This window comes from Ascaphus truei, chromosome 14 (assembly GCF_040206685.1).
Source record: "Ascaphus truei isolate aAscTru1 chromosome 14, aAscTru1.hap1, whole genome shotgun sequence".
In the NCBI taxonomy this organism is placed as follows: Eukaryota; Metazoa; Chordata; class Amphibia; order Anura; family Ascaphidae; genus Ascaphus; species Ascaphus truei.
In genome coordinates this window covers 27,532,363-27,559,676 of record NC_134496.1, presented here as the reverse complement: position 1 = coordinate 27,559,676, position 27,314 = coordinate 27,532,363, and the positions used below count along the sequence as shown (strand labels likewise).

At 47.0% G+C, this 27,314-nt stretch overlaps 1 protein-coding gene across 11 annotated transcripts in view; it reads left to right on the top strand.

Annotated features, from left to right (window-relative positions):
* TRIP12 (thyroid hormone receptor interactor 12) overlaps positions 1-27,314 on the top strand; it is a 104,441-nt gene that overhangs the window by 75,532 nt on the left and 1,595 nt on the right. For 9 of the 11 annotated variants that reach the window (XM_075570203.1, XM_075570201.1, XM_075570202.1 and 6 more), the window contains 24 exons: positions 279-432; positions 1,500-1,728; positions 2,970-3,088; positions 3,600-3,804; positions 4,026-4,126; positions 4,784-4,958; positions 5,641-5,782; positions 6,272-6,463; positions 7,350-7,501; positions 9,203-9,360; positions 10,354-10,427; positions 11,976-12,175; positions 13,052-13,179; positions 13,890-14,041; positions 15,695-15,837; positions 16,714-16,870; positions 17,266-17,364; positions 17,887-18,001; positions 22,196-22,350; positions 22,799-22,963; positions 24,340-24,504; positions 24,804-24,917; positions 25,575-25,669; positions 26,743-26,846. In XM_075570203.1, the coding sequence (XP_075426318.1) occupies positions 279-432; positions 1,500-1,728; positions 2,970-3,088; positions 3,600-3,804; positions 4,026-4,126; positions 4,784-4,958; positions 5,641-5,782; positions 6,272-6,463; positions 7,350-7,501; positions 9,203-9,360; positions 10,354-10,427; positions 11,976-12,175; positions 13,052-13,179; positions 13,890-14,041; positions 15,695-15,837; positions 16,714-16,870; positions 17,266-17,364; positions 17,887-18,001; positions 22,196-22,350; positions 22,799-22,963; positions 24,340-24,504; positions 24,804-24,917; positions 25,575-25,669; positions 26,743-26,846 (3,493 nt within the window). The remainder of the gene's footprint in view (positions 1-278; positions 433-1,499; positions 1,729-2,969; positions 3,089-3,599; positions 3,805-4,025; positions 4,127-4,783; positions 4,959-5,640; positions 5,783-6,271; positions 6,464-7,349; positions 7,502-9,202; positions 9,361-10,353; positions 10,428-11,975; positions 12,176-13,051; positions 13,180-13,889; positions 14,042-15,694; positions 15,838-16,713; positions 16,871-17,265; positions 17,365-17,886; positions 18,002-22,195; positions 22,351-22,798; positions 22,964-24,339; positions 24,505-24,803; positions 24,918-25,574; positions 25,670-26,742; positions 26,847-27,314) is intronic. The other 2 variants (XM_075570200.1, XM_075570199.1) reach the window with 1 other exon arrangement.

Here is a 27,314-nt window from a genome sequence, read left to right as displayed (position 1 = left end):
CTCAAAGACTGAATTGAAGACTGAGCCACCTATGCTGAAGCAGGGAAATCCTTAAAACTAATCTGTTGGTGGCCCTTGAGGGCTGATTGACCACCCCTGAACTAGATAATCCCAGGCATAACACAATTAAAATCCTTTTTGGCACGAAGGACAAAAATAAGTATACATCCCGTTTTCTGACGGCCCAGAGAGGACAAAACACAGCCTAACATTCTGCGTGACAAAATCTTGTGTTTCTATTCAAGGATTATCTCTCTGTTTTATATCTGTGTTCTCAGGCAGCCCATCAGGTTGGTGAGGATGAGATAAGTTTGTCTACACTGGGGCGTGTTTATACTATTGATTTTAATTCTATGCAGCAAATCAACGAGGATACGGGAACAGCACGTGCCATTCAGAGAAAACCTAACCCTTTAGCCAATGCTAACACTAGTAAGTATCCGGGGACGGCGTCAAGCTTGTGATTTGCTCTGACTGCTCCATGTTTGTGACTTGAATCATATGCTAGTTTTGCTATATTTGGCCTTTTTTATATCCCCTGTGCCATCATGTAAAGAAGAAAAAAGAAAAGCATTTGTTTTAGACAACTTGTATTTACAAGGATTTTTTTTTTATCACTCCTCTTGAATTAATTGTTTTAAGAAAATATTGAAATATCTGGGGTGTAATAAAGATGCCAGCTGTTGGAATTTGTCTTAAGTACTGTAACGCTTCTGTCCTGATATCTGTGACGTGACCATTTCTGCTCACTATTTCCCCTCCCATATATGTATGCTCTATTCTCTTCTATATTGAGCTTTTTCATTGCTACTCTTGAGTCTAAATTTCCATTATGAAAAGAAAAAAAAGAAATGTAACTGAATGTATTCTATTACGTTTCATCATGTGCTGCCCTGCAAAGCGCGGGCCCCTCTCTGGCAGCGGGGGGGTTTATATCATTAAGAAAGGTGTGGTTCCCCCTATTGTTTCTTTTCCCCTTCTGGGGTGGAAAGCAGGGGGTCTCCGGAGCCACGTTAATTTCAGCTTTGGGGACCCCCTGCTTCACGAGATACTTGCCTCAGAGTGTGCCCCCTGTATGTACTATCCCTGACTAGGTAAACAATAGGGAGGTTTAAATCTCCCAGGGCACAGGAGCCAGTAGGAAGCCGCAACGGCATCTGTTGCAGGTTCCTGTTGTGTTGCAGGAGATTTAAGAACCATGAAGTAACCGGCAGCACCTATGGGAGCTAAGTACCCCCGGAAGCTGGGGGTCCCAGTAGCGGAGATTAATCTCCAGAGACCCGCTGCTTAATACAGATTTTAAAGAAAGGGGGAAATGCTTGGAATGCAGCTTCGAACCGCAAGCGAGGCGATTATCTGTGTGGCCGCTACACTGGAAAGTTCAAACTACAGCATCTCGCCCCCGCCCCTGTTTTGCAGTACAAGCTGCACAGGGGACACCATCCCGACGTAAACAGAGCCTGCTGTCTTTTCATCTCCCCCTTTTTGTTTTTTTGCAGGCGGCCATTCTGAGTTAAAAAGAGACGACGCACGGGCCCAGCTGATGAAAGAAGACCCAGAGCTGGCCAAGTCTTTTATTAAGACCTTGTTCGGCGTGCTTTATGAAGTGTACAGCTCCTCTGCAGGGCCCGCCGTCAGACACAAGTGCCTTAGAGCAATCCTTAGGATAATTTATTTTGCGGACGCCGAGCTCCTGAAAGATGTGTTAAAGAACCACTCCGTGTCCAGGTTGGTGCCTTCACATACCAGACACGTTTTACTAAATAACTAATCGGTATAACTGGCTTACCTAAAAAGATGCAAGTCTGTTTTATTTCACACTTTTTCGGCTCTAATTTTATCTGGTAATTAATGTTCAACCTTTTATCCGTTTGGTGAGTGATCTGCAGAATTGTTGAGCAGAAAGTTAGAGCATAAAGTCTGACTCAATGTACTCAATGTGTATATAGTTTAGTCTTATCATGCAAGCAAGAGATTATGTAAAGACTGTAAAATGCTGCCGGTCATTTGGTTACTATGAGACGAGTTTAACAGCCGTATTTTAAAATACTTTTTTTAGTTAAGTGTAACGGGTATTTATCCCATTAAACACGACCCTGTCATTGTCCCTTTGTTCCAAGGAGGTATCAACCCTTTCATGTGCGTGAGTAGTTGCATTGGTCTGTTTCTCCTCATGGCAGTAATAACATTTAGATACAAGGCACCAACATATTCAGTAGTGCAGTACTATAGGGATAGTTTCATTCAAATTGCACTTGTTGACACTTTCCCATTGACTTGCAGTCAGGTGAGCAATGCGATTATATGACTTGTTTTTGTAAATCATTTTACATCTGAGTTGTAGTATTCTATAGGCACATGTGGCTCTCTAAAGCTAAAGGCGCTGTCCTGGTTACTGTAGCTTAACAATCCCATTTTTATTTATTCATGTTAAACATTTAAATGTCCTTTTTTTAAATAATAGTTTGTAAATGAGCTTTGTTCTTAACGGGGATTCCCTCACTCGTTTCTCATGCTGCCGTCACCCTGGAGATGGTCTTCGTGGCTGGCATGTCTTCCAGGGGAAATGTTGTGTTTTTATTTTATATTGTATATCAGAAGTTCTGAGTACATCGATTATATATTTATAGTTTGTTTTTAAATATAAAATACACAACGGATGATATAGATTATATATGTATATATATTATATATATATATATATATATAGATTATATATATATATATATATATATATATTATATGATTTGATTTTTTATATATATAATCTACCAGCAGTGGTTATTTATGTGGCTTCACCATTTTAAATGCAACCCGCAAATATTAGGACCTGTTGATGTGCAGGAGAGACGTGACACCAGGTTAAATGTTAAATGGGGCAATGACAGCCCTGAGAAATCCATTCGTGTTTGTCAGACGATGAGCACAATTGTTTGGCAGTAAAACGGTGGTGTTGATTTCTCTCCTAGTCACATTGCATCCATGCTGTCCAGTCAGGATCTGAAAATAGTGGTTGGTGCTCTTCAAATGGCAGAGATTTTAATGCAGAAGTTACCTGACATATTCAGCGTGTACTTCAGACGAGAAGGTAACTTTGTGTGTATTCGCTTACACCGCGTGTCATGTTAAAGATGCATGTTCTGTACTGTGACTTAATGTATCCCATATGTATAATCCTCTCCACCTTGTATTCGATGAGGGAAATCAAAATGGATTGCCGTGATAAGTGTAGATTAGCTCTGTTTGTTTGTGTGTGTGTGTGTGTGTGTGCGTGTGTGTGTGTGTACGTGTACTGACCCAGTGAGCCAAGTTATTTAAAAGCTTCAAGTTTGTATACTATTGTTAAAATGCTTTTGCATGCAGTAAGAATGTATATATATTCGTTTATCCAGAGGGAAGGCTTACATTAGCAGAAACCTCACGCGTGTTTCACTCCAACAGTAGTATTAATGATCAGTGTGTGTGTGTAATATACGTGTTCTGTGTATGTAGATGGTTTCCTTTAACGTGTGTTTTGTATATGTAATAAATATACATGTGCTATATGCGTACATAGCGTGCGTTTGCTGTAACGTGTGTTCCTCCTCCTGTCCTCCCAGGTGTGATGCACCAGGTGAAGAATCTGGCGGAATCGGAGACCCTGTTGACGAACCCACCAAAGATTTGCACCAACGGCTCCAATTCTCTGGGAAGCACAACCTCCATAAGTTCTGGAACCGGCACCGCAGCTGGCAATGCAGCAGCTGAGCTGGGCTCCCCCAGCCTACAGCACAGGGATGACTCCCTGGACCTTAGTCCACAAGGGTGAGAGACTCAGGAGGTGTGTGTGTGTGTGTGTGTGTGTGTGTGTGTGTGTGTGTGTGTGTGTGTGTGTGTGTGTGTGTGTGTGTGTGTGTGTACAGGGTTTTACTTTGCAGTGTTTGAATTTCAATGTTCAAATTCAATGTGTCTATTATGTCAAGTTAGGAAATGTACATGTCGTGTATAGACTCATTTATATTAATGTGCTTGTTCTCTGCTTATAGCCGGCTGAGCGATGTCCTGAAGAGGAAGCGACTGCCGAAACGTGGGCCTAGGAGGCCAAAGTATTCTCCCCCTCGAGATGAAGACAAAGTAGACAATCAAGGTGAGAGGCTAGAGCAAGATTAGCAGGAAGGCGGTGTTAGGATCAGGACCCTAAACCCACCCACACACTTTGAAAAGGCCAAGAACACCCGTGTAATTGGCTCTCACACTGGGTCCTCGGGCCTTTCCTCTCAGCCCTGGCAACACTATGAGCCTAGGCATATGTCGTTGCTTTCTACGTGCTGCTTCCTTTACTAAACCTCAGCCGTATCCATTCACCCCAACACTGCCTGACCCGTTTGACTATGGACGGGAAAAGAGGGCAGTAGCATGTAGTCATTGTCCTGGGTTGTTTTTTTTTTTGAGCCCCAATGAATCTCCCCAGTGGGCCAAAACGTTAGTTTGTGAATGCTTTGAGTGCACAGTGTACACAGTGTGTTTTGGGGGGTGGGGGGGGGGGGGGGTTTCCTACCAAATAAATTGGTCACTAATTGAATGTGCCCTTTCATTGGAATAATCCTTTATCCAACATATTGGACATTCTAGAAATGGAAATACATGTCATCTTTATACTTCTTGCTCTCTCTTCCTCAGTATTGCGTGATTAATTTAGACGCGAGAGGCTTAAAAGGATCTCCGATTATAATTTTTGTTTATATTTATTGTTCCTGTATTTAAAATCCACGGGGGGTTTTATTTTTTGTCTCCTCCCGTTCAGCTAAAAGCCCAACAACCACGCAGTCCCCCAAATCCTCATTCCTGGCCAGCTTGAATCCGAAGACCTGGGGCAGGCTTAGCACACAGTCCAACAGCAACAACATAGAACCGGCACGCACTGCGGGAGTCAGCGGCCTGGCCAGGACGGCGTCCAAGGAGACCATCTCAAACAACAGGTAATCCCACCGGAGCCCCGTGGTCTGCATGCCTTCATTGCAGGGGGGCGTCAAGGGGCAGTCAGCTCTTGGCTGCGGCATGTGTAATAAATGTAAGTGTAGGTGATTACCATGTTTTTAGTTAATCGGGCAAGTAGGTGTGTTTTTTTTTTAATACTTTCTGTTTTAAAACTTTTCTGCAAAAGGCTTAATGTAGGGGGAGACGAATGGAAGTGGTGTTTTTAATTGAAAAGCTGAAAGGATCCCCAAAAAACAAACGGTATATTATTATGCCTGTATAAATCACTCGACGAGGGCGTCAACCTAAACCATAGGAAAGAAAATAGGCACCAAAATGGTTTTAAATAACTGTATTTCGCATGAAAAAAATGGACCGACGTTTTGGTCTGCTTATGGCACTACAAGGTTGGTCGATGGTAAATGTAGTTATTTAAAACCATTTCTGTGCCGGTTTTCTTTTGAATAGGTGGACATGTAGATGATAAGTAATCATTAGATATGTAGACGTATCTCTTATATTATTATTTTTTTTTTAATGCCGCAATCCCCTTCCAGAAGCAAATGTATGTTTAAGTCACACCGCAATCAGTTTTTACACATTTAAATGTAGCTATTTTTTCTGCCAGCGCACCAGTGGATGAAAAGTCCTAACCGAATGCTTTCTCTTGTCATCTTTCCACAGAGAGAAAATAAGAGGTTGGATAAAGGAACAAGCTCACAAATTTGTGGAGCGATATTTTAGCTCTCAGAACATGGACGGGAGTAACCCAGCACTTAACGTGTTACAGAGGCTCTGCACGGCCACTGAACAGCTCAACCTCCAGGTACGCAATTCCACATGCCCACATCTTGCGATCCCGCTGTGTTACACACACCTGGGGGAGTCTGTGTTGTAACTCGTCCCACTGTGGGATTCGGTCCAGCTGTGATCTCCACAGTCCTGTTTCCCATACAGATTCATGAATCATAAAGCGGAATTCACCGGGGTTACAGTTGGAAAACCAGAGCTGATCATTCTCCATTTAAACATTAATCATTCTGATCTCCTCTCCCCCAATTCTCCATCCCCTCTTACCACTCTGACTCACACCTCCGCTCCCCAGCCACCAACACACATTGGTTAAATGACTTAATCTTCTCCAAAAACAGCGTTTAATCCTTACATTTCAAATGGCACCCAGGACCTGCAGTATTTTCTGACCACTTTATAGACCAAATTCACCTTTCTAATGATTGGTCAGTCACCTTGTCTTCCTTATGCCTCATTTGTTTATTTTGTTCCTCCTCTCCTCTTTCGCCCCCTCCCCCCGCAGGTGGATGGTGGCGTTGAGTGCCTTGTAGAAATCTGTAGCATAGTCTCGGAGTCTGACGTCTCATCGTTTGAAATCCAGCACAGCGGGTTTGTGAAGCAGCTGCTTCTGTACCTGACGTCCAAAAGCGAGAAGGACATAGTCAGCCGCGACATTCGGCTGAAAAGATTCCTTCACGTCTTCTTTGACTCCCCTGTAAGTTTCCTGCTACGCGATACTTCATATGACCCGAGGGGTTTATGCTTGTATTGTGGTCTTGGAGACCTGCAACATTTTTGTGACTCCTCCCAATTGGCCTCAAGCATCTTCGTACACGTGAGGCTTCCTCCGCAGGAACACCCACTTGCACCCCCAGCTGTTGCGTAATCACTCTGCTCTCATAGGTTGCACCCAATAAAACGCAAGGCATTGTGGTGCGCGTCTTGGGAGAGCAGAATGGTGACTGCCGGCTACATCTGCCCCACACCCCCACCGCGATACAACTCTGTATGAACATGTACAGATGTGATGCAGCCCTTCCACTATTTATACACAGAAATCCTATGGCCAGTAAATAGTACGGCGAGGTGTTCTGTATCATTGTGATATAACGAACTGAGTCTGCAGCCAAATGAAAGCGGCGTTAAAGTTACATCTGTACCAGGAGACTCTCCCGGCGTTGAGGATTTGGAGGCTGTATTAGGAACCAGAGGCCCTAAATTAGGCTAATACGGATCTGGAAATGAATCTATGCGCACAGATTACCGTGTGCAGTGCTGTGTTACTGGCTCTTGACATGGTTAAATGCTAAATTCGCAGTTCAGCAAAATAAAAAATAAAAAGGTCGGGGAATCTAATTTGGTTATCCTAAATAATTAGGGAGGTTAAGTAGCTGACCTGCACAGCGTGATATTCTTGGTAGAGAGAGCACGGTGCGGATTAATGTTAATGACCCTGCCCATAAAGTGAGGACCTGTTTCGGATCCCAGTGGCTGCAAATGATGTCCTGGGAGTGAAATGAGTTGCCTCTGTGCCGTGCGGAAGATAAATACTGAGCTATATAATGTTACATGTGTACTAATCCTAAACATTTGCCCGCCAGCTTCCAGGAGACCTGCACCCCGGGAGACTGGAGCCGATGGAGAACGGGCACTTACTGGCGCTTGTGCACAAGATGAACAACTGCCTTAGTCAGATGGAGCAGTTTCCGGTGAAGGTGCACGATTTTCCCAGCGGAAACGGAACAGGGAGCCGGTAAGTGAGGTGGAGACGGCGGGGGGCGGCTGAAATACCGAGCACGAAAGGGGAAGTGTCGCCTAACCGGTTAATGAAAACCCCCAGTTTCAGTGACGGGGTGAAATCCATAACACAGAACATGGATAACATTCCCACCGTGTAGCAATGAAAGCACGGACCTTGTAGGCGATTTTGCAGAAGAAAGGGATAGCCGCCCGTACAGCATCTGATCTAATGCCAGTGTGCGGGTTCTGTTTCCCTTATTTTACCCCACATAGGGTTAAAAAAAAACATTTAATGCGACTGAATTTTCACTGGATCTTCTGGATCTTCACTGGATCTTCACTTCTGGATCAATAAAAAAAAATACAAATATGGGACAAGTATCTCAATTTACATTGGTTGGACTCGATGGCTAAGGGCCGTTCTATAGTGCGTGCGGCCGTGCGCGTGCCGCACACTTTTTGTGTGTATGCTGTGAGCGAGTGAGGTACTGTGTGTGTGTGTATATGTGTGTGTATATGTGTATATGTGTGTATGTGTGTGTGTATATGTGTGTGTATATGTGTGTGTATATGTGTGTGTGTGTTAAATAAGTTTTGAAATAAATACTTTAATAAATTGTTTATTAACATTGTACGTACATACACACATATACATACATTTTAGCGGCGGTAGCGGCGCAAATTCTTTATTTACTTCATCTTCCCCCCGTCGGCCGGTTCCACGCACACTGCCGTGCGCACGCGCGGCACCATTATAGAAAGGCTGACCAACCTCAGCCAACTAAAACTGCATGGTGCAGCAAGCGCAGGCACTATAGAACAGCCCTAAGTGTCTTACAACTTCATCCACTATGTAGCTAGATAAGGCACACAATGGCACTGATAAGGGTCTCAGGTGAAATGTCCCTTAAAATAACTGTTTTTATTTATTTGTGTCTTGTGAAAAATGTATGTTTTTCTTTTTCCGCGGCAACACTGGAGTCCAGCAAATCCACATATCTGTTTGCAAAGTAGTTATGATGCCTTCCTTGGTGAAACAAAACTAAAATAATTTACCTGGGGCTTGGACAACCGGGAAGCAGTCTGATCACCAAAAGACGGATAAACGTTTAACCCCCTCCCCGCCAATCAAACATTTTGCTTACTGTGAAACAAAATTGAAAAACAGTTGTCAGATTTTTCCATCTACACCAGGGGCGGCCAACTCCAGTGCTCAAGGGCCATCAACAGGTCAGATTTTCAAGACATCCCTGCTTCAGCGCAGGGGGCTCAGTCAAAGATTGAGCCACCTGTGCTGAAGCAGGGATATCCTGAAAACCTGACCTGTTTTGTGGCGCTTTGAGGACGTGTTGGCCACCAGTCTAACCTATTAACCCTTTGCGTGCCCTATGACAGCCTCCAGGGCCACTGGGTTTTCAGCTCGTTTTTCTAGGGGAGAGCAGAACGCAATCTTGCCAGAGCAGGCGTCGGCGATGCCGCCGTCACATGCTCGCAACTCCATGTATCTCTCAAGACTGCGGGTAAACTCTGTGTCTGTTGCATGTTGAACAAGCTCTGACACGGATTGTGTGTGCTAGGACGCAGTAGTTTACATTTTTCGGGGTGGGGGTTGAGTTGGGTGCTGTATAGAGACTCCGGCTGCGCTCCCTGTCTGACACTGAGGACGGTAAGTAATGTAAATATTTTCTCACGTTTCCTGCATTTCTCTCTGCAGAGGATCCCAAGCACTAAAGTTTTTCAACACTCACCAGCTGAAGTGTCAGCTGCAGAGACACCCAGACTGTACGAATGTCAAGCAGTGGAAGGGCGGACCTGTCAAAATAGATCCCTTGGCTTTGGTACAAGCTATCGAGAGATATTTGGTGGTCAGAGGCAAGTGTGTTTCATGTTGGAACCACTTTGCTGCCAGAGAAACCTAAACCGCATTGCGTACAGAGTTTCTATAACCTCACATGTCTCCTTTTCATGTGTACAGAGCTTTCCAAACATCACAGGTCTCTTCTTCATGTGTACAGCTTTCCAAACCTCACAGGTCTCCTCTTCACATGTACAGAGCTTTCTATAACCTCACAGGTCTCCTCTTCACATGTACAGAGCTTTCTATAACCTCATGGGTCTCCTCTTCACATGTACAGAGCTTTCTATAACCTCATAGGTCTCCTCTCCACATGTACAGAGCTTTCTATAACCTCACAGATCTCCTCTTCACATGTACAGAGCTTTCTATAACCTCATAGGTCTCCTCTCCACATGTACAGAGCTTTCTATAACCTCACAGGTCTCCTCTTCACATGTACAGAGCTTTCTATAACTTCACAGGTCTCTTCATCAATTAAGTTATCAAAACCTATGTAAAGCCAGTATTATCAGCCTCCCACTGAAACCCAAAAGATCGAAATGGCTGTATGAGAGAATGTTTAACTGGCTGTGCACTTATTTAACCCATGTTAAATTACACCCATGTGTAATACAGGCATATGCTTATAGGGATCCATGTTAAATGGACATGGTGCAAAAGGGGATACACACTGTGCTCATTTGCATGTGGTTTCCCAGAATCCCTGGCTGCAATGGAAGCAGTGTAAGCTGGGAGATAATGGGCAAAATCAGGCTGTCTGAGACATGTGAATGTGCTCACAAGTGATCTTTTTATTTAATAAAACCCATGACAAATATTCAATTCTCTAGGACTTGTATTGCTACTTGTTCTTCAACTTCTGCCGTAAGAAATTATTATTTTTTTGTCTTATAACGAAATTCAAAAAATAATACAAATAAAATACAAATATTTAGAGCTCCATGTCAAATGCTTTGCCAAATCCTGTGACTATAAGTGTGCAAGTTCTAACACTCGTGTATTTCCAGGTTACGGCAGAGTAAGAGAAGATGACGAGGACAGTGACGATGACGGCTCGGACGAGGAGATCGATGAGTCTTTGGTAAGCAGAAGTCACTGGTTTGGCCAACTCCAGTCCTCCAGGGCCCCCCCAACAGGTCAGGATATCCCTGCTTCAGCACAGGTTGCGCAATCAGTGGCTCAGTCATTATGATTGAGCCGCCTGTGCTGAAGCAGGGATATCCTGAAAACCTGACCTACTGGGGGCCCTTGAGGACTGGAGTTGGCCACCATTTAGGGAACCATTCATGTTTATGTGGATTGGAAGCTCATTTGAATGTCATTACCCAGAATCCTTGCCTGCAGCTAAACCACTGGGGTGAACAAAAACAGGGTTGATGACCTGTGAGAATGGCAGACACCTCATGAGTTTGTGTTTTGAATACGGGAAACCATTGTAATGGATATTTGTACTTATATTGTAAGTAGCGTTTTGTGCAGTTTATAGAATCCCAATACAACCTCCTACTTCTTGTACATGTATGTATGTCTATTTATATAGCGCCATCTATGTACATAGCGCTTCACAGCAGTAGTACTCTTGACATAATAACACATAATGGAAATAAGTGCTTGAAACATAAAAGTAACATTAGGAAAGGAGTCCCTGCGCTAAAGTCCATAGAATCTAATTAGTAAGTGGGGAGAACTTAGGGACAGTAGGAGGGTGTTCTGTTAAGTGCGTCTGCAAGTGACCAAGGTCCGTGCACGAGTTGTATAGTATCGGCCAGCAGATCTATGCATATGCTTCGTTCAAGAGGTGTTTTTTAAGATGCGCCTTTAAGGTGAAGAGAACAGGTGCTTGTCGAATATTGAGGGGAAGGGAATTTCAGAGATGTGGGGCATTGAGTGGGAGAGGGCTTTAGATACAAAACAGCTAGACAGAAGACATCCTTGAGCAGAACACAAGAGTCGGGCAGGTGTATAGCGAGAAATTAGGCCTGAGATGTAAGGAGGTGCAGAGGAGTGTACAGCCTTAAATAGGGGAGGAGAATTTTGTTAGTAATACAGGATTTCATTGGAAACCAAGAGAGGGATTTCAACAGGAGAGATGCCGAGACAGATATAGGAGTAAAATGATTCTAGCAGCAGCATTTAGGATAAATTATAGGGGAGGCAGGATGGCCGGACATTAGAAGGTTACATTAGTGGAGACGGGAGAGCATGAGGTCCCGCGTTAGCATTTTAGCAGTCAAGCGACAGAGGAAAGCAAATCTTTGCAACGTTATGGAGGACAAAAACTACAGGTTTAGCTACATTGTGAGTGAGGGAGGAGTCCAAGGCAGCGTGCTTGTGATACTGGGTGTATGATAGTGCTGCAAACAGTAATGTAGAAGGAGGCAGTAGGGCCAGGCTTGGGAGGAAGTGTGTGGAGCTTCGTCGTGGACATGTTAAGGTTGTCGGTGGAGGGCCATCCGGGATGATATAGCGGAGAGACATTCAGAGATTCTGGTCCTGTACAGCAGGTGTAAGGTCAGAAGTTGAAAAGTAAATTTGTGTGATCAGCATAGAGGTGATATTTGAACCTAAGAGATGTGCGCAAAATATCCCAGACAAGCGATGGTCAGTCTCTCCTTTCCCCGGCCCGCAGGCTGCTCAGTTCTTGAATTCAGGAAACGTCCGACACAGGCTGCAGTTTTACATCGGGGATCACCTGCTGCCCTATAACATGACCGTGTACCAGGCTGTCCGACAGTACAGCATACAGACCGAGGAGGAGCGCGAGTCCACGGATGACGAGAGTAACCCGCTGGGCCGAGCCGGCATCTGGACAAAGACTCACACGATATGGTACCGGTCCGATGACTGTTATACGTTTATTGTGAAGCCAGGCCAGCACCACGGAAAGACACGAGGACTGAAAGCAGCACTAGCTATGTGTCTGATTTCGTTCTGATTGTTGCACCTGTATTAGGCTAAGGCCCCGGTATCTCCGCTGCAACGCGTGCCCGCGAGATTGGCGGCGCGTGCAGCCGATTACCTGGTCTGCAGCTCACTGCAGGAAGAGAGACCGGGAGGGGGGGGGGCGTGACGGGGGAGTGACGGGGGCGCGGCTATGACGTCACCCGGCAGATTAGCCCTCATTGGCTGAACCGCCGGGGGGTATGCCGTATCGCCCGACGCGAGTCCTGCTCTCAATTCTATTGAGAGCAGGAGCAGCTCTCGCCCCAGCGCTGCGGCCCCCCTCGCAGCGGGCCCGGCGCCATTGAGGGGAGGGCTCCCGTCCGTGCAGCATCCGCCACAGCGGACGCTGTAGTAGGCAGCGGGGTCAAGGCCTTATGCACACAGCTTGGTGGCACTGCCTTTGAGGTGGGAAAACCCAGTGTCCGCGCTCCTTGTAATCTGCTTCAAGTCTCTGTGACTCCCCGTTCCCAATATTTGATTGCAAGCTCTTCAGGGCAGACACTAGTTGTGGCTGCAAAAGTCTACGTACGGCGCTATAGGGGAATAAAAATCCTTTCCTTCATGGTCAAGCTGGAGAGGTAACACTTTCCAAGTAAAATTCCCTCCGATATTTGTGTTCATCGCCTTCGCTGCCACAGGGACCTGCAATGCATTACAGCAACGGGGTTATGTAGTTGGCAAAGTGTGTTTTTGTGGGCTAACTGGGATTGCCCCTCCTGATACTTTGAGCCTGTGCACTGAAGTGGTGCGTGTTGTTTTCAGGTACAAACCTGTGAGGGAAGAGGAGGAGAGCGCAAAGGATACTGTGGGGGGCAAGAGGGGTCGTGCCCAGACCGCGCCGACCAAGACCTCTCCCAGGAACTCAAAGAAGCACGACGAGCTGTGGCACGGTGCGAATGCGCAGTCGGGGTTAAAACATTTGTTCCTTTAATCGCCATTAACACATTATTTTTCAGTCGTGATCCTGCTGCTACCACACTTGGCCATCCCGCCCTTTTTAAAGTCACCCGCTTCCTTCCAGAGATATCAAAATGTGCCTCCCTGGGAAATGATAATGGCCACAGCGACCTGTAACAGATCCAGGGAAATAAACAGGCGAAAACTGCATGATGTCAACCAACAGTAACAGTGGGGGTGGGAGAGGAAACACCCTGTTCCTTTTAAAGGTTTCATTCCCAGGTCCAAAGTGTATTAATGGCAGTGACCTGTTTAAGGGGGATGTCTGGGCGATGCCTTTTTTTTATTTTTTTATTTTAACTCGTGTCTGACACCTACAAGTATTTTGAAATCATTTAAAGTTAATATGTAAAGCTGGTGAGCTGTGACTTGGGAGGGGGTTGGCTTCTCCCACTGCTCCTTTTGTCTGATGTCACTGCGTGTTTAACAAGCGTTTGCACGGGGAATGGGTAGGGTTAAAGAAAACACTTTATTAACACACTTCCCCATTCAGAGGTCCCGAAGAAAATACATTTGTAATTTAATTTCCAAAGAGAGAAAAGCCGCCGTCTTTAGATTAGCTTAATGAAAGGTGCAGCCTACACGGGGTTGTATATTTAAGTGACCAATTACCGTTAATTATACTTTCTTTCTCCTCCCACAGATGGCATCTGCCCCCACATTAGCAACCCCTTAGAAACGTACCTCCTCTCTGCCCCACCCGAAAATATCACCTTCGACGACCCGTCCCTGGATGTGGTTGTCCTCCTGCGGGTTCTCCACGCAATCAGCAGATACTGGTATTACTTGTACGATGTAAGTCTCCTCTCCAGCACAGAGACCTGCTGGCTTTGTCGCTAATGCGTTCCTGGAGTGCTGCTCACCTGATGTGACCTGTTCTGAAAGTGGGCTCTGTGTGACACTGTTTTAAAGAAGCAACCCCCCCTCTTCCAGAAATAAACCGCACAAGTGTCAGCTCCGGGTACCCTCCAGTTCCCGAGATACTGGTGAAGTTACCTGTATCACGTCCTGGTTTTTATAAAGGGATTGAAATGGCCGACTGATTGGAAGCATCAACTGATGATGTTGCAGCTTCCTATTGGCCTGTGATTTGGCAGCCATTTTAGTTCCCCTGAAGATATAAACCCGGTAACTTCCCCGGCTAGTATCTCGGGGAAACAGAGGGATCCCCAGAGCTGACAATAGTGCTGTTTGACTCTGGGGAACACTTGATTCTCACTCAATAGAAATGTTGGGGGAACTGCTCCTTTAGCTCACCAAACTTTAAAAAAAAAAATTGCTTTTTTTTTTAATTGTAATTTGTGTAAAAAGGCCCAACACATGCAGTGGTGTCCACATGGTGACTCCTGTTGCTTATTTGCACTTTCTACACCAGGCAGCACTAAACTGTGTTCCATGCAAACGACAAAGGGTCTTATTAGAGCATGGGAGCCAGAAGAATTGCAGGGAGGAGGGGTGTTGGTGACAGGAGGGACCCTGACAATGACAAGAGTGCGAGAGAGACGATGGTGTCTGTGTGTGTCTGTGGCCTCCTAGAACCAAAGTGAACTGATCTCAGTGACTTGTTTAATATTTTCAGTGTAGGTGATTTCTATTGTTTGTTTGTGTAAATCGGATAAGTGAAACCTTCAAGAGACAAGGGGTTCCCAATGCTACATCCCATTGACAAAACATATATGGTAAAAAGTATAAAGTAAAATACTTAAATAATAATAATAATAATAAATACTTGGTTATTTAGTTAACTCTTTGGCCAAAGCGTCATAAGCCTGCATACCAAACGCCAAATTAATGCAGGTCCTACACTACACTGTGAACACTTCCTTTAACCTCTGTAAGAGGGGAAGAACCATTATAGGTCCTGTTCCTGCAGCAAATGAAGAGACCTCCCAAGTTAAAAAGGTGAAGGAGGAGGAGTGAGCTCTGCGGGGAGGTGTTTGGAGGCTGATGGCACCTCCCCACAGAGCTCACTCCACGCTCAGTAGCTCTCTTGGTGACATAAATATATATTCATGATGTGCTGGGTGTGGGAGTTTGAGCTAGCTGGGAATGTGTGTGTTAAGTGAAACCTTCACCAACTTTTTAAACAGTGTCTTCCTGAACTTTGACAGGTTTAATAGGAATAAGACTGCGAGTCTTAATATGCACGTTACATGTCCAATGTTCTGCTCTTTTCCTGCCCCTGTAAAGTCACGATGAGGCCGTCCTTAGTTATTAAGATTAGGCACACAGAGCCCAGGGATTACATAAGGGAAACGGTTATGAACATTTTCTAAAATGTTCCAGTCTGTGGGAATGACCCTCGCCAATTTGCCTGACCCTGTTTGCTCATGATGGTATTGTACTAAAAACCAGGAATTCGCCCGATTTTATACTATAGGAAATGAAAGGTAGATATTTTAATTTTGTTGCAACAATGACACCCCCCGTTCTGTCTTTATTCCCCAGAATGCTGTCTGTAAGGAGATCATTCCCACAGTGGAGTTTATCAACAGTAAACTGACCGCAAAGGCGAACAGGCAGCTCCAGGACCCTCTAGTAATCATGACGGGGAACATACCTGTGTGGCTAACGGAACTAGGGAAAAGTTGGTACGCGCATAAAATTCACTGTCCGATGGTGGAAAGGGGCTTGGCGGGTGGGGGTGATTGTGAGCTGATGCTTTAAAGCAGACTGGTGAGGTACGGTCCTGTTTAGCAACACACATTAGATTTCAAAATAAAGAGGAGGCGCTTAGCCATCCGTTACTACCTCTTGGGCCAGGAACCAGATATGCAAAACGTATAGAAACACATATTAAACGATGGGATCCCTGCGTTTAACTGATTTGAGGTTTATAGTGTGTGTATAATATTATATATTTCAACAAGATGGCTGCTCACACTGGGTGAAGTGCCTCATAGAAAGCAGTCGTGGTGCACGGTAACGGTAATCAGAAATAGTACATTTAGATCACAAGTGATCTTTAGCACCACGACCACACACAAATGGCAAACAAGGTAGTTTGTTAGGTAAAAAAAAAAAAATACACAGGTTGCGCCTTTGTTTTTTGGACCTAATAAACTACCTTCTTTGCTATTTTTGTTTTGTGGTGGTGCTAAAGATCACTTGTGATCTAAATTGACTGTGTATACGTTCTGCACACGCCTGACTGAGCTGGGCTATTGATCTTTTCCAGGACCCTGCAGAGGATTTTGTATAGACATTTGTGATAGAGGGAAATCTAAGCGCCATTTCTTACAAACCGCAGCTTTAGTTTCTTGCGCCTTGTGTAGGGGGGAAGGAGGGATGTTAAAGGCAGGCTCATTACTCTTTAACCCTCTGACATTGGGGTTAAAACGGCGCCTGTAAAGATTTAAGAAAGCTGCCGCAGGGGGATATGGAACATACAGGGGCGTGTGCAATGCACTCGTTTCTGGCACGAAGGGGTTGAATTAAACTCTTCTATTTTTTGTTTTGTTTTTCAGTCCGTTTTTCTTCCCGTTTGATACCCGGCAAATGCTGTTCTACGTGACTGCGTTTGACAGAGACCGAGCCATGCAGAGACTGCTGGACACCAACCCGGAGATCAACCAATCCGACTCGCAGGACAGCAGGGTGGCCCCGAGACTGGACAGGAAAAAAGTGAGCAGGGGGAGCAGGCGCAGAGCTATGACCGGAGTAAACGGTGCAGGAACTCCCAGGTCTACCTGCACCAGCCAACAACATTAGTCTTCTAACCTGTTAAGAATTGATTCACTTGTGCTGTGTATAATGACTGCTTCAGTGTCACAGGGGCCATGATGCATCTCTGGGGACTTAAGGGATTCAGTGATAGAGAGATGGGGGACATAAATGGGTCCCCTCACCTTTTTTTTTTAGTGTGCTACCACTCTCTCCATCGTTGTAATTTCCTTCGACGCTTTTGTTTCTCTGCTCCCCCTCACACGTTCGGTTTTACGTTGTAACTTCCTCGGCAGCGTCGCAAGTTCAAGCCCGGCTCGTACATAGTGAAGACGATCACGTTTCCTTTCTTCCAGCGCACTGTGAATAGAGAAGAGCTCCTCAAGCAGGCAGAGTCTGTGATGCAGGACCTGGGAAGCTCAAGAGCGATGTTGGAGATTCAGTACGAGAATGAAGTGAGTGACATTACCACAGCGGTTATATGATGCAAAACAATGGGCAGACTAGGTGGGCCACGTGGCCTTCTTTGCCATAAAATGGTATGTTTCTATGCAACGCCAGCCCTCATCCTTCTAAGCCCCTATCTCGTTCTTTTGTTTAATGTGATATAACTGCTCAGCAATTCCTCTTTGTGACGTATTGCTCCACGCGCACCCCTCTCCTCCCGCGCGCACCCCTCTCCTCCCGCGCGCACCCCTCTCCTCCCGCGCGCACCCCTCTCCTCCCGCGCGCACCCCTCTCCTCCCGCGTGCACCCCTCTCCTCCCGCGCGCACGTCCTAGATCTCCAGTAGTATATATTGACCCAAAACCGAAAAACCTCCCCAGTGGAAACCCTTAAATGTAGGTGTCACAGGCCGTAAATGGGTTACCTTGTCACCTACTTCTCTCCTGTGTCACACTTGTATGCCCTTTCAGTTAATAAGTGGGTGGTTGTGTTGTTTCTGGAGTTTACAAGCACACCTCTTCTCACTCACAGGTTGGGACGGGGCTTGGTCCCACTCTGGAGTTTTATGCACTTGTATCTCAGGAATTACAAAGAGCTGATCTGGGCCTGTGGAGAGGGGAAGAAATAACACTTGCTAATCCGAAAGGTAATCGATAAGTCTTGGTGATTAGTCCCTTAGTTTGTCCTTCTGGTCATGTAGCTGTATTGATTCTGAGATTCATTGCAGGATGTGCTACATTTTATAGGACCAACATTAAAGCTCTTCATAGAATTGTATAATGTACAGAGCTTCCCAAACACCACAGCTCCCCGTGTGTACAGAGCTTCCCAAACACCACAGCTCCCCGTGTGTACAGAGCTTCCCAAACACCACAGCTCCCCGTGTGTACAGAGCTTCCCAAACACCACAGCTCCCCGTGTGTACAGAGCTTCCCAAACACCACAGCTCCCCGTGTGTACAGAGCTTCCCAAACACCACAGCTCCCCGTGTGTACAGAGCTTCCCAAACACCACAGCTCCCCGTGTGTACAGAGCTTCCCAAACACCACAGCTCCCCGTGTGTACAGAGCTTCCCAAACACCACAGCTCCCCGTGTGTACAGAGCTTCCCAAACACCACAGCTCCCCGTGTGTACAGAGCTTCCCAAACACCACAGCTCCCCGTGTGTACAGAGCTTCCCAAACACCACAGCTCCCCGTGTGTACAGAGCTTCCCAAACACCACAGCTCCCCGTGTGTACAGAGCTTCCCAAACACCACTGCTCCCCGTGTGTACAGAGCTTCCCAAACACCACTGCTCCCCGTGTGTACAGAGCTTCCCAAACACCACAGCTCCCCGTGTGTACAGAGCTTCCCAAACACCACAGCTCCCCGTGTGTACAGAGCTTCCCAAACACCACAGCTCCCCGTGTGTACAGAGCTTCCCAAACACCACAGCTCCCCGTGTGTACAGAGCTTCCCAAACACCACAGCTCCCCGTGTGTACAGAGCTTCCCAAACACCACAGCTCCCCGTGTGTACAGAGCTTCCCAAACACCACAGCTCCCCGTGTGTACAGAGCTTCCCAAACACCACAGCTCCCCGTGTGTACAGAGCTTCCCAAACACCACAGCTCCCCGTGTGTACAGAGCTTCCCAAACACCACAGCTTCCCGTGTGTACAGAGCTTCCCAAACACCACAGCTCTCCGTGTGTACAGAGCTTCCCAAACACCACAGCTCCCCGTGTGTACAGAGCTTCCCAAACACCACAGCTCCCCGTGTGTACAGAGCTTCCCAAACACCACAGCTCCCCGTGTGTACAGAGCTTCCCAAACACCACAGCTCCCCGTGTGTACAGAGCTTCCCAAACACCACAGCTCCCCGTGTGTACAGAGCTTCCCAAACACCACAGCTCTCCGTGTGTACAAAGCTTCCCAAACACCACAGCTCCCCGTGTGTACAGAGCTTCCCAAACACCACAGCTCTCCGTGTGTACAGAGCTTCCCAAACACCACAGCTCCCCGTGTGTACAGAGCTTCACAAACACCACAGCTCTCCGTGTACAGAGCTTCCCAAACACCACAGCTCCCCGTGTGTACAGAGCTTCCCAAACACCACAGCTCCCCGTGTGTACAGAGCTTCCCAAACACCACAGCTCCCCGTGTGTACAGAGCTTCCCAAACACCACAGCTCCCCGTGTGTACAGAGCTTCCCAAACACCACAGCTCCCCGTGTGTACAGAGCTTCCCAAACACCACAGCTCCCCGTGTGTACAGAGCTTCCCAAACACCACAGCTCCCCGTGTGTACAGAGCTTCCCAAACACCACAGCTCCCCGTGTGTACAGAGCTTCCCAAACACCACAGCTCCCCGTGTGTACAGAGCTTCCCAAACACCACAGCTCCCCGTGTGTACAGAGCTTCCCAAACACCACAGCTCCCCGTGTGTACAGAGCTTCCCAAACACCACAGCTCCCCGTGTGTACTGAGCTTCCCAAACACCACAGCTCCCCGTGTGTACAGAGCTTCCCAAACACCACAGCTCCCCGTGTGTACAGAGCTTCCCAAACACCACAGCTCCCCGTGTGTACAGAGCTTCCCAAACACCACAGCTCCCCGTGTACAGAGCTTCCCAAACACCACAGCTCCCCGTGTGTACAGAGCTTCCCAAACACCACAGCTCCCCGTGTGTACAGAGCTTCCCAAACACCACAGCTCCCCGTGTGTACAGAGCTTCCCAAACACCACAGCTCCCCGTGTGTACAGAGCTTCCCAAACACCACAGCTCCCCGTGTGTACAGAGCTTCCCAAACACCACAGCTCTCCCATGTGTACAGAGCTTCCCAAACACCACAGCTCCCTGTGTGTACAGAGCTTCCCAAACACCACAGCTCCCCGTGTGTACAGAGCTTCCCAAACACCACAGCTCTCCGTGTGTACAGAGCTTCCCAAACACCACAGCTCCCCATGTGTACAGAGCTTCCCAAACACCACAGCTCCCCGTGTGTACTGAGCTTCCCAAACACCACAGCTCCCCGTGTGTACAGAGCTTCCCAAACACCACAGCTCCCCGTGTGTACAAAGCTTCCCAAACACCACAGCTCCCCGTGTGTACAGAGCTTCCCAAACACCACAGCTCCCCGTGTGTACAGAGCTTCCCAAACACCACAGCTCCCCGTGTGTACAGAGCTTCCCAAACACCACAGCTCCCCGTGTGTACAGAGCTTCCCAAACACCACAGCTCCCCGTGTGTACAGAGCTTCCCAAACACCACAGCTCCCCGTGTGTACAGAGCTTCCCAAACACCACAGCTCTCCGTGTGTACAGAGCTTCCCAAACACCACAGCTCCCCGTGTGTACAGAGCTTCCCAAACACCACAGCTCCCCGTGTGTACAGAGCTTCCCAAACACCACAGCTCCCCGTGTGTACAGAGCTTCCCAAACACCACAGCTCCCCGTGTGTACAGAGCTTCCCAAACACCACAGCTCTCCGTGTGTACAAAGCTTCCCAAACACCACAGCTCTCCGTGTGTACAAAGCTTCCCAAACACCACAGCTCCCCGTGTGTACAGAGCTTCCCAAACACCACAGCTCCCCGTGTGTACAGAGCTTCCCAAACACCACAGCTCCCCGTGTGTACAGAGCTTCCCAAACACCACAGCTCCCCGTGTGTACAGAGCTTCCCAAACACCACAGCTCCCCGTGTGTACAGAGCTTCCCAAACACCACAGCTCCCCGTGTGTACAGAGCTTCCCAAACACCACAGCTCCCCGTGTGTACAGAGCTTCCCAAACACCACAGCTCCCCGTGTGTACAGAGCTTCCCAAACACCACAGCTCCCCGTGTGTACAGAGCTTCCCAAACACCACAGCTCTCCGTGTGTACAGAGCTTCCCAAACACCACAGCTCCCCGTGTGTACAGAGCTTCCCAAACACCACAGCTCCCCGTGTGTACAGAGCTTCCCAAACACCACAGCTCCCAATGTGTACAGAGCTTCCCAAACACCACAGCTCCCCGTGTGTACAGAGCTTCCCAAACACCACAGCTCCCCGTGTGTACAGAGCTTCCCAAACACCACAGCTCCCCGTGTGTACAGAGCTTCCCAAACACCACAGCTCCCCGTGTGTACAGAGCTTCCCAAACACCACAGCTCCCCGTGTGTACAGAGCTTCCCAAACACCACAGCTCCCCGTGTGTACAGAGCTTCCCAAACACCACAGCTCCCCGTGTGTACAGAGCTTCCCAAACACCACAGCTCCCCGTGTGTACAGAGCTTCCCAAACACCACAGCTCCCCGTGTGTACAGAGCTTCCCAAACACCACAGCTCCCCGTGTGTACAGAGCTTCCCAAACACCACAGCTCCCCGTGTGTACAGAGCTTCCCAAACACCACAGCTCCGCGTGTGTACAGAGCTTCCCAAACACCACAGCTCCCTGTGTGTACAGAGCTTCCCAAACACCACAGCTCCCCGTGTGTACAGAGCTTCCCAAACACCACAGCTCCCCGTGTGTACAGAGCTTCCCAAACACCACAGCTCCCCGTGTGTACAGAGCTTCCCAAACACCACAGGTCTTTTCTTGTTTATCTTTTTAAGCATATCCCCACACAAACACAGATATATGCCTAATGTGAGGTTGATAAACCTTTTTTTATAACCGTAGAGAAGGATCGCTGCTGTGAACGGGTTTATCTTTATAACTACTCTTGGAATATCTCATAGATCTCAGGATCCGTATCCCAAATATATGGACTTGTACACAACTACAATTATTTATTGTGTATTTATTTACATTTGTGCAATGTGATGTGGCAAGGTTGTTCCGTTTCTGCCGCTGATCACATATCTTATTGTATCCTCCAGGAATCCAAGAAGGGACCAAGTACGTCCACAGCCTGCAAGGACTGTTTGCTCTTCCCTTCGGTAGGACGGCAAAACCGGCCCATATCGCCAAGATCAAAATGAAGTTCCGTTTTCTCGGCAAACTCATGGCAAAGGCCATCATGGACTTCAGACTGGTGAGATCCCAGCTCTTCCAACACCGATACGCTATTCTCATTGCAGTTTAGGAAGATGAGGGAGGCTTCCAATGAAAGGTGGAACCATTGGGTTGTTTGTGTACAGAAAGTAGTGGTACTCTGGGTTTCTAAATTATGAGGTAATGGTACTCCACCTTCCACCACTGGTTAAATCGCTACAATTGCTAGTAATGTTGTAGTCATAAGGCAATAGTTGAGCTTACAGATGTTGGTACATGCTCTACCATGGGCTAGGAAAGTAGTCGCCCTGTTTTGGGCAGGCATGGTAAATATGCACCATCTCTGCCACGGTATCTAATGGAGACGCTGTGATATCCGGCGTTCTAACAGGATATGTTGTGTGCTACATCGGTGTGTGTGGCTCCTTGTCTTCGCCTGGTGTGTAATTTGAATTTCTGACATCCCGGTGTGTGGTGGTTCTTCACAGGTGGACATTCCTCTCGGGCTCCCCTTTTACAAATGGATGTTACGGCAGGAAACCTCTCTGGCCTCCCATGACTTGCTCAACATCGACCCCATCGTAGCCAAGTCTGTGTATCACCTGGAAGATATTGTGCGGCAGAAGAAGAGACTGGAGCAGGACAAGACACAGGTGAGAACGGGCGGGCGAGGAGGGGAGAGCAGTGAGGGACTGGGACATGCAGAGGAGAGACATAGGAATGATGGAGGGAGTTGGGCCCCATTGCAGGGAAGGACATATCATTCTTTATTTCAGTTCCTTCATCGACCACCAGATGGCAACAAGTATCGCAAAGAGGCCACTTGCTCCTCTGCTGTTCTCCAACACATCCCCCACTCTGAGGCCATTGAAAATGAAATGTCCCAGTCTGCTCTATTCTTCCGCTTGGGATATTGACTTGTGGTTTATGCTGGGAGTTATATAGATCTATATATAATGTATGTAATAGATATTTGTGTAAAGATTTGTTCCAGTGTGAGACCGTGGTGTACTGTACACCACTGGATTTGAGTCTCTTTTTTTCTATGGACTATGGCAGATGGATCTGTACCCTGATTTGATATAAAGCATTGTTGGTGTTATGGACCTATGGAGTACCATACCAGACTGAGCTAAAGTTGTGAGGATTGCTATGCTATGTGGAGTATGTTGGGGCTGTGGCAGAGACTGAGCTACAGCCGCTAACGCGTCTCTGTACTTGCGAGGGAGAGAACGGAGCCTGTGTGCACTGGTCTGATTGAACAGAAGCGCGAGTGAGCAGTGTAGCGGGGATCGCCGACCACAGTGCCGTACCTCGTGTGGAGGGGTTAATATCTGGCGGTGACTGATTTCTCTGTGGGAGCAGCTTTACCATCCTACTGAAGCAGTGATTAAGTGGCATACCGGACTTTGGAGGTGTAGAATCTACCCTATAACTGTGACAACTGCTGTGTGTCTGCTATATACATATCGTTATCTCCCTAGATTGTTCTTGCATGCCGCCTGTCAGTCAAATTGTGGACTCCCTATCCTGGGAGCGCTTGGACTGTGATCTCATTAAGGAATTAAGTTGTTGGAGCTTATTGACATTTGTGACCATCCAGATTGTGGTTAGAATATATTGTTTATTCCCCACATGCCTTACAGAAAGGATTTATATGCTGTTGGTAGTTTGTCCTTTTCTCTGCGCATAGAGTACATTTTATTTCAGTTGTATATACCTGTGTTGCTTAGCACCCAGGTTTTCTGCCTTCCTCCCCCTCACTGTATGTATTGTCTCTCTCACCCCTGATTGTACACCGCCCTGATGAAGGTCCCTGAGTAGGACCGAAACGTTGGTTTTCCAATACATTTTTTGCTTTTGAAATCCATTTTGGAGTTCTGAGTCGTCTTCGACATCTGGTGTGTGGGGGAAATATTTCTCTTTATATTTTGAATGACCCGTGCACTCTACTGTATTTTTTGTGCCTATTTCAGGTGTGCCTACTTTGCATTTCTATTTTATATAACACAAGCATTTATTTTTACAGTCCAAAGAAGGTCTGCAGTTTGCACTTGAAAGTCTGAATATGAACGGCTGCTCTGTGGAAGACCTGGGGCTGGATTTTACGCTGCCCGGGTACCCCAACATCGAGCTGAAGAAGGGAGGGAAGGACCTACCCGTCTCCATTCACAATCTGGAGGAGTATGTGCGGGTCAGTATCGGGCGGCGGTTCAGCAGAAGCTCCGCCCTAATGCGTTTTGCTCATCGACTTATTTTAGCGTTTGTCGCCTTTGCTGTAAATATATAACCCAGAAACTGATGGTAGATAGACCTGGGTGGGCCCAGGGCTTCCTGTCTGCTGTAACACCTCTGACCCTGTCTGATGCTTTGCTATGCATTGTCCTCCGTCTGCTGAGGAGCATGTAACTGTGTTCCTGTGGTTTCGGCCCCGGGGCAGGTGAGTTGTTGCTGGTACGTGTGATATAAACGGATTTTATGTCTGTCTTGCAGCTTGTAATATACTGGGCGCTGAATGAAGGCGTTTCCCGGCAGTTTGACTCCTTCAGAGATGGCTTTGAATCTGTCTTCCCGCTCAATCATCTGCTGTATTTCTATCCCGAGGAGGTTTGTATTACTAATATATATTTATTTGTTATATTTTTGTAAATTGCCAGTTTGTAACACGCCTGTAGTTTTTCTAAAACCTTATTGCACATCTTAGAATTACACAGACCCAGCTGCACCTTTTAATAATCCAACCTTCAGGTAAACACATTTTCCCCCTTTTATCTCTTTGGCTAATGATGACAGCGTAACTAGTTTACACACAAAAAATAAAGTTGGTCTGGATGGACAATCTCCATTAGAACAGTTTGCAAACAGTCTGATAACAAAAGAGATTGGGTTAAAGTTTGCAAAATCCTCCAAAGTGTTTAGTTACCACTGAGACAAACTTGTTTTTAAAGATACTTAAATTCTGATTTAGCACATTAAACATGTCGCTGGCAATGGCTCACATAGGCCTTAGTCCAGGGCTCTTTAAATGGCGACCGCGAAGGGTCTTGCTGTGGCCCTTGGACTCTCTGCTCCAGCTCATTTCATACTAATAGCTGAGGCATCTAAACCCACTTGTAAGTTACAGCAATATAAATCTATATGGTACAGATGTATCTAAAATGACATTACAATAAGCTTGTGGCTCTTCTACTCCTAAATGTTTTGTGATCCGGGCCCCTTTGGAGAGCCCTGCCTCTGAGTAACCGGTTTCTTTGTAATCTGCAGCTGGACCAGCTCCTGTGCGGTAGTAAGGCTGACACGTGGGACGTGAAGACTTTGATGGAATGCTGCAGACCAGATCACGGATACACACACGACAGGTTGGCGTCTGATTCCATTACACCCGGGGTGGCCAACTCCAGTCCTCAAGGGCCACCGGCAGGTCAGGGTTTCAGGATATCCCTGTTTTAGCAAAGGTGGCTCAGTCTGCAACAGGGATATCCTGCAAATCCGACCTGTAGGGGGCCCTTGAGGACCGGAGTTACCCACCCCTGCATTAAAACTGAAATCTCGATGTCTGGGTGTGTACGGGAGATGTCCTGTTGCCTTGAATTGCTTGCTGCTTTCAAATGTTCTCTAATTTCATGTAAATCTTATGTAAATGTTAATTAATTTCATGTAATTCTGAATATACTGCACATGCTGCACACATGCTGCACACATGCTGCACACATGCCGCACACATGCCGCACACATGCCGCACACATGCCGCACACATGCCGCACTGCCGGCGTTTGTCATCGGGGCGTGTATTTATTTAGATCTATTTGGGAGTGGTACCGGGTCAATAGCAAGATTGTAAATATTGGCAAACAGTCATTCTTTCTCTACATTAAACTACAGAGGAACAATTTGACACCGTTAAGATATTGAAGGTTGATTACCCCTGGCAACCCCTTCAGTACACTATTTACATCATAAAATGCCATCCTGTAGGGCTTTAAGACTTGCGCTGTACATCATGGCCTTTTGCTCGTTCTTTAAGGGCTGTCCATGATCGCAGCCTACATTACAGGGGCACACCCTCCCCTTTTACTTTGGGTCCCGCCGCAGAACCAGATCATATGATCACTCAGAAGAGCAGTCATGTGATTTATCGTGCCTGGGAGGGGGGGAGGGGGGCGGGGTCTATGGCCATGGAGGTGGCAGGACCTTCTGGCACTGAGTGGGGTTAAGGGACATGCGAAGCTTCCGGTTAACTCCCACAATACATTGCTGTGATGCGAGTCCTGTGATTTCCAATTCATCCCTTGGTGTTAGAATGGCTCGCTCATAGTTCTGGGATCTGTAGTCATGTTCTCACGTGTGGAGTGTAATATTCTACTGAGTGTGTGCCGCCAGAGCGTCTCTCTGCCTACGATGTGCTGAATTGTGATTTATTTTCTCTCTCCAGCCGAGCTGTGAAGTATCTCTTTGAAATCCTCAGCAGTTTCGACAGCGAGCAGCAGAGACTGTTCCTGCAGTTTGTCACTGGGAGCCCCAGACTCCCTGTTGGAGGTGAGCTGCCACTAGTAATAACATGGGGACAATAACCTATTGTCTGGATATGACTTATCCCTGCCTGTTTGACGCTGCTGTCAAACTTCATGTCCTGTTGAGTTCACATTTCGGAGGGGGGGTGGGAGGTGCTAGATGTTCGCATGAATTTTATAATGGGGGGGGGGGTTGTGCTCTGAACGCTAAATTAAGATAGTGTAATTAGATGATGCAATACATGTTTGGTAGACGAGACGTAGAATGTAGAGATTGCAAAGTTGTAATGATTAGAAGACGTCTCTTAACGTTGCAGTGAGGCACAATTTTCAGGGGACCAGCAAGACTTAATTTGCGTCAATATTTCTGTGATAATAAAACCACTGAAGCGTGTGATTGGGATAAAAAGCAAAATGTGAAGGGGACAGCAGCTTTAATCTCAGTGAATCATATTCACTAATGAGGTGATGATGTTCATGAAAACACATCTGC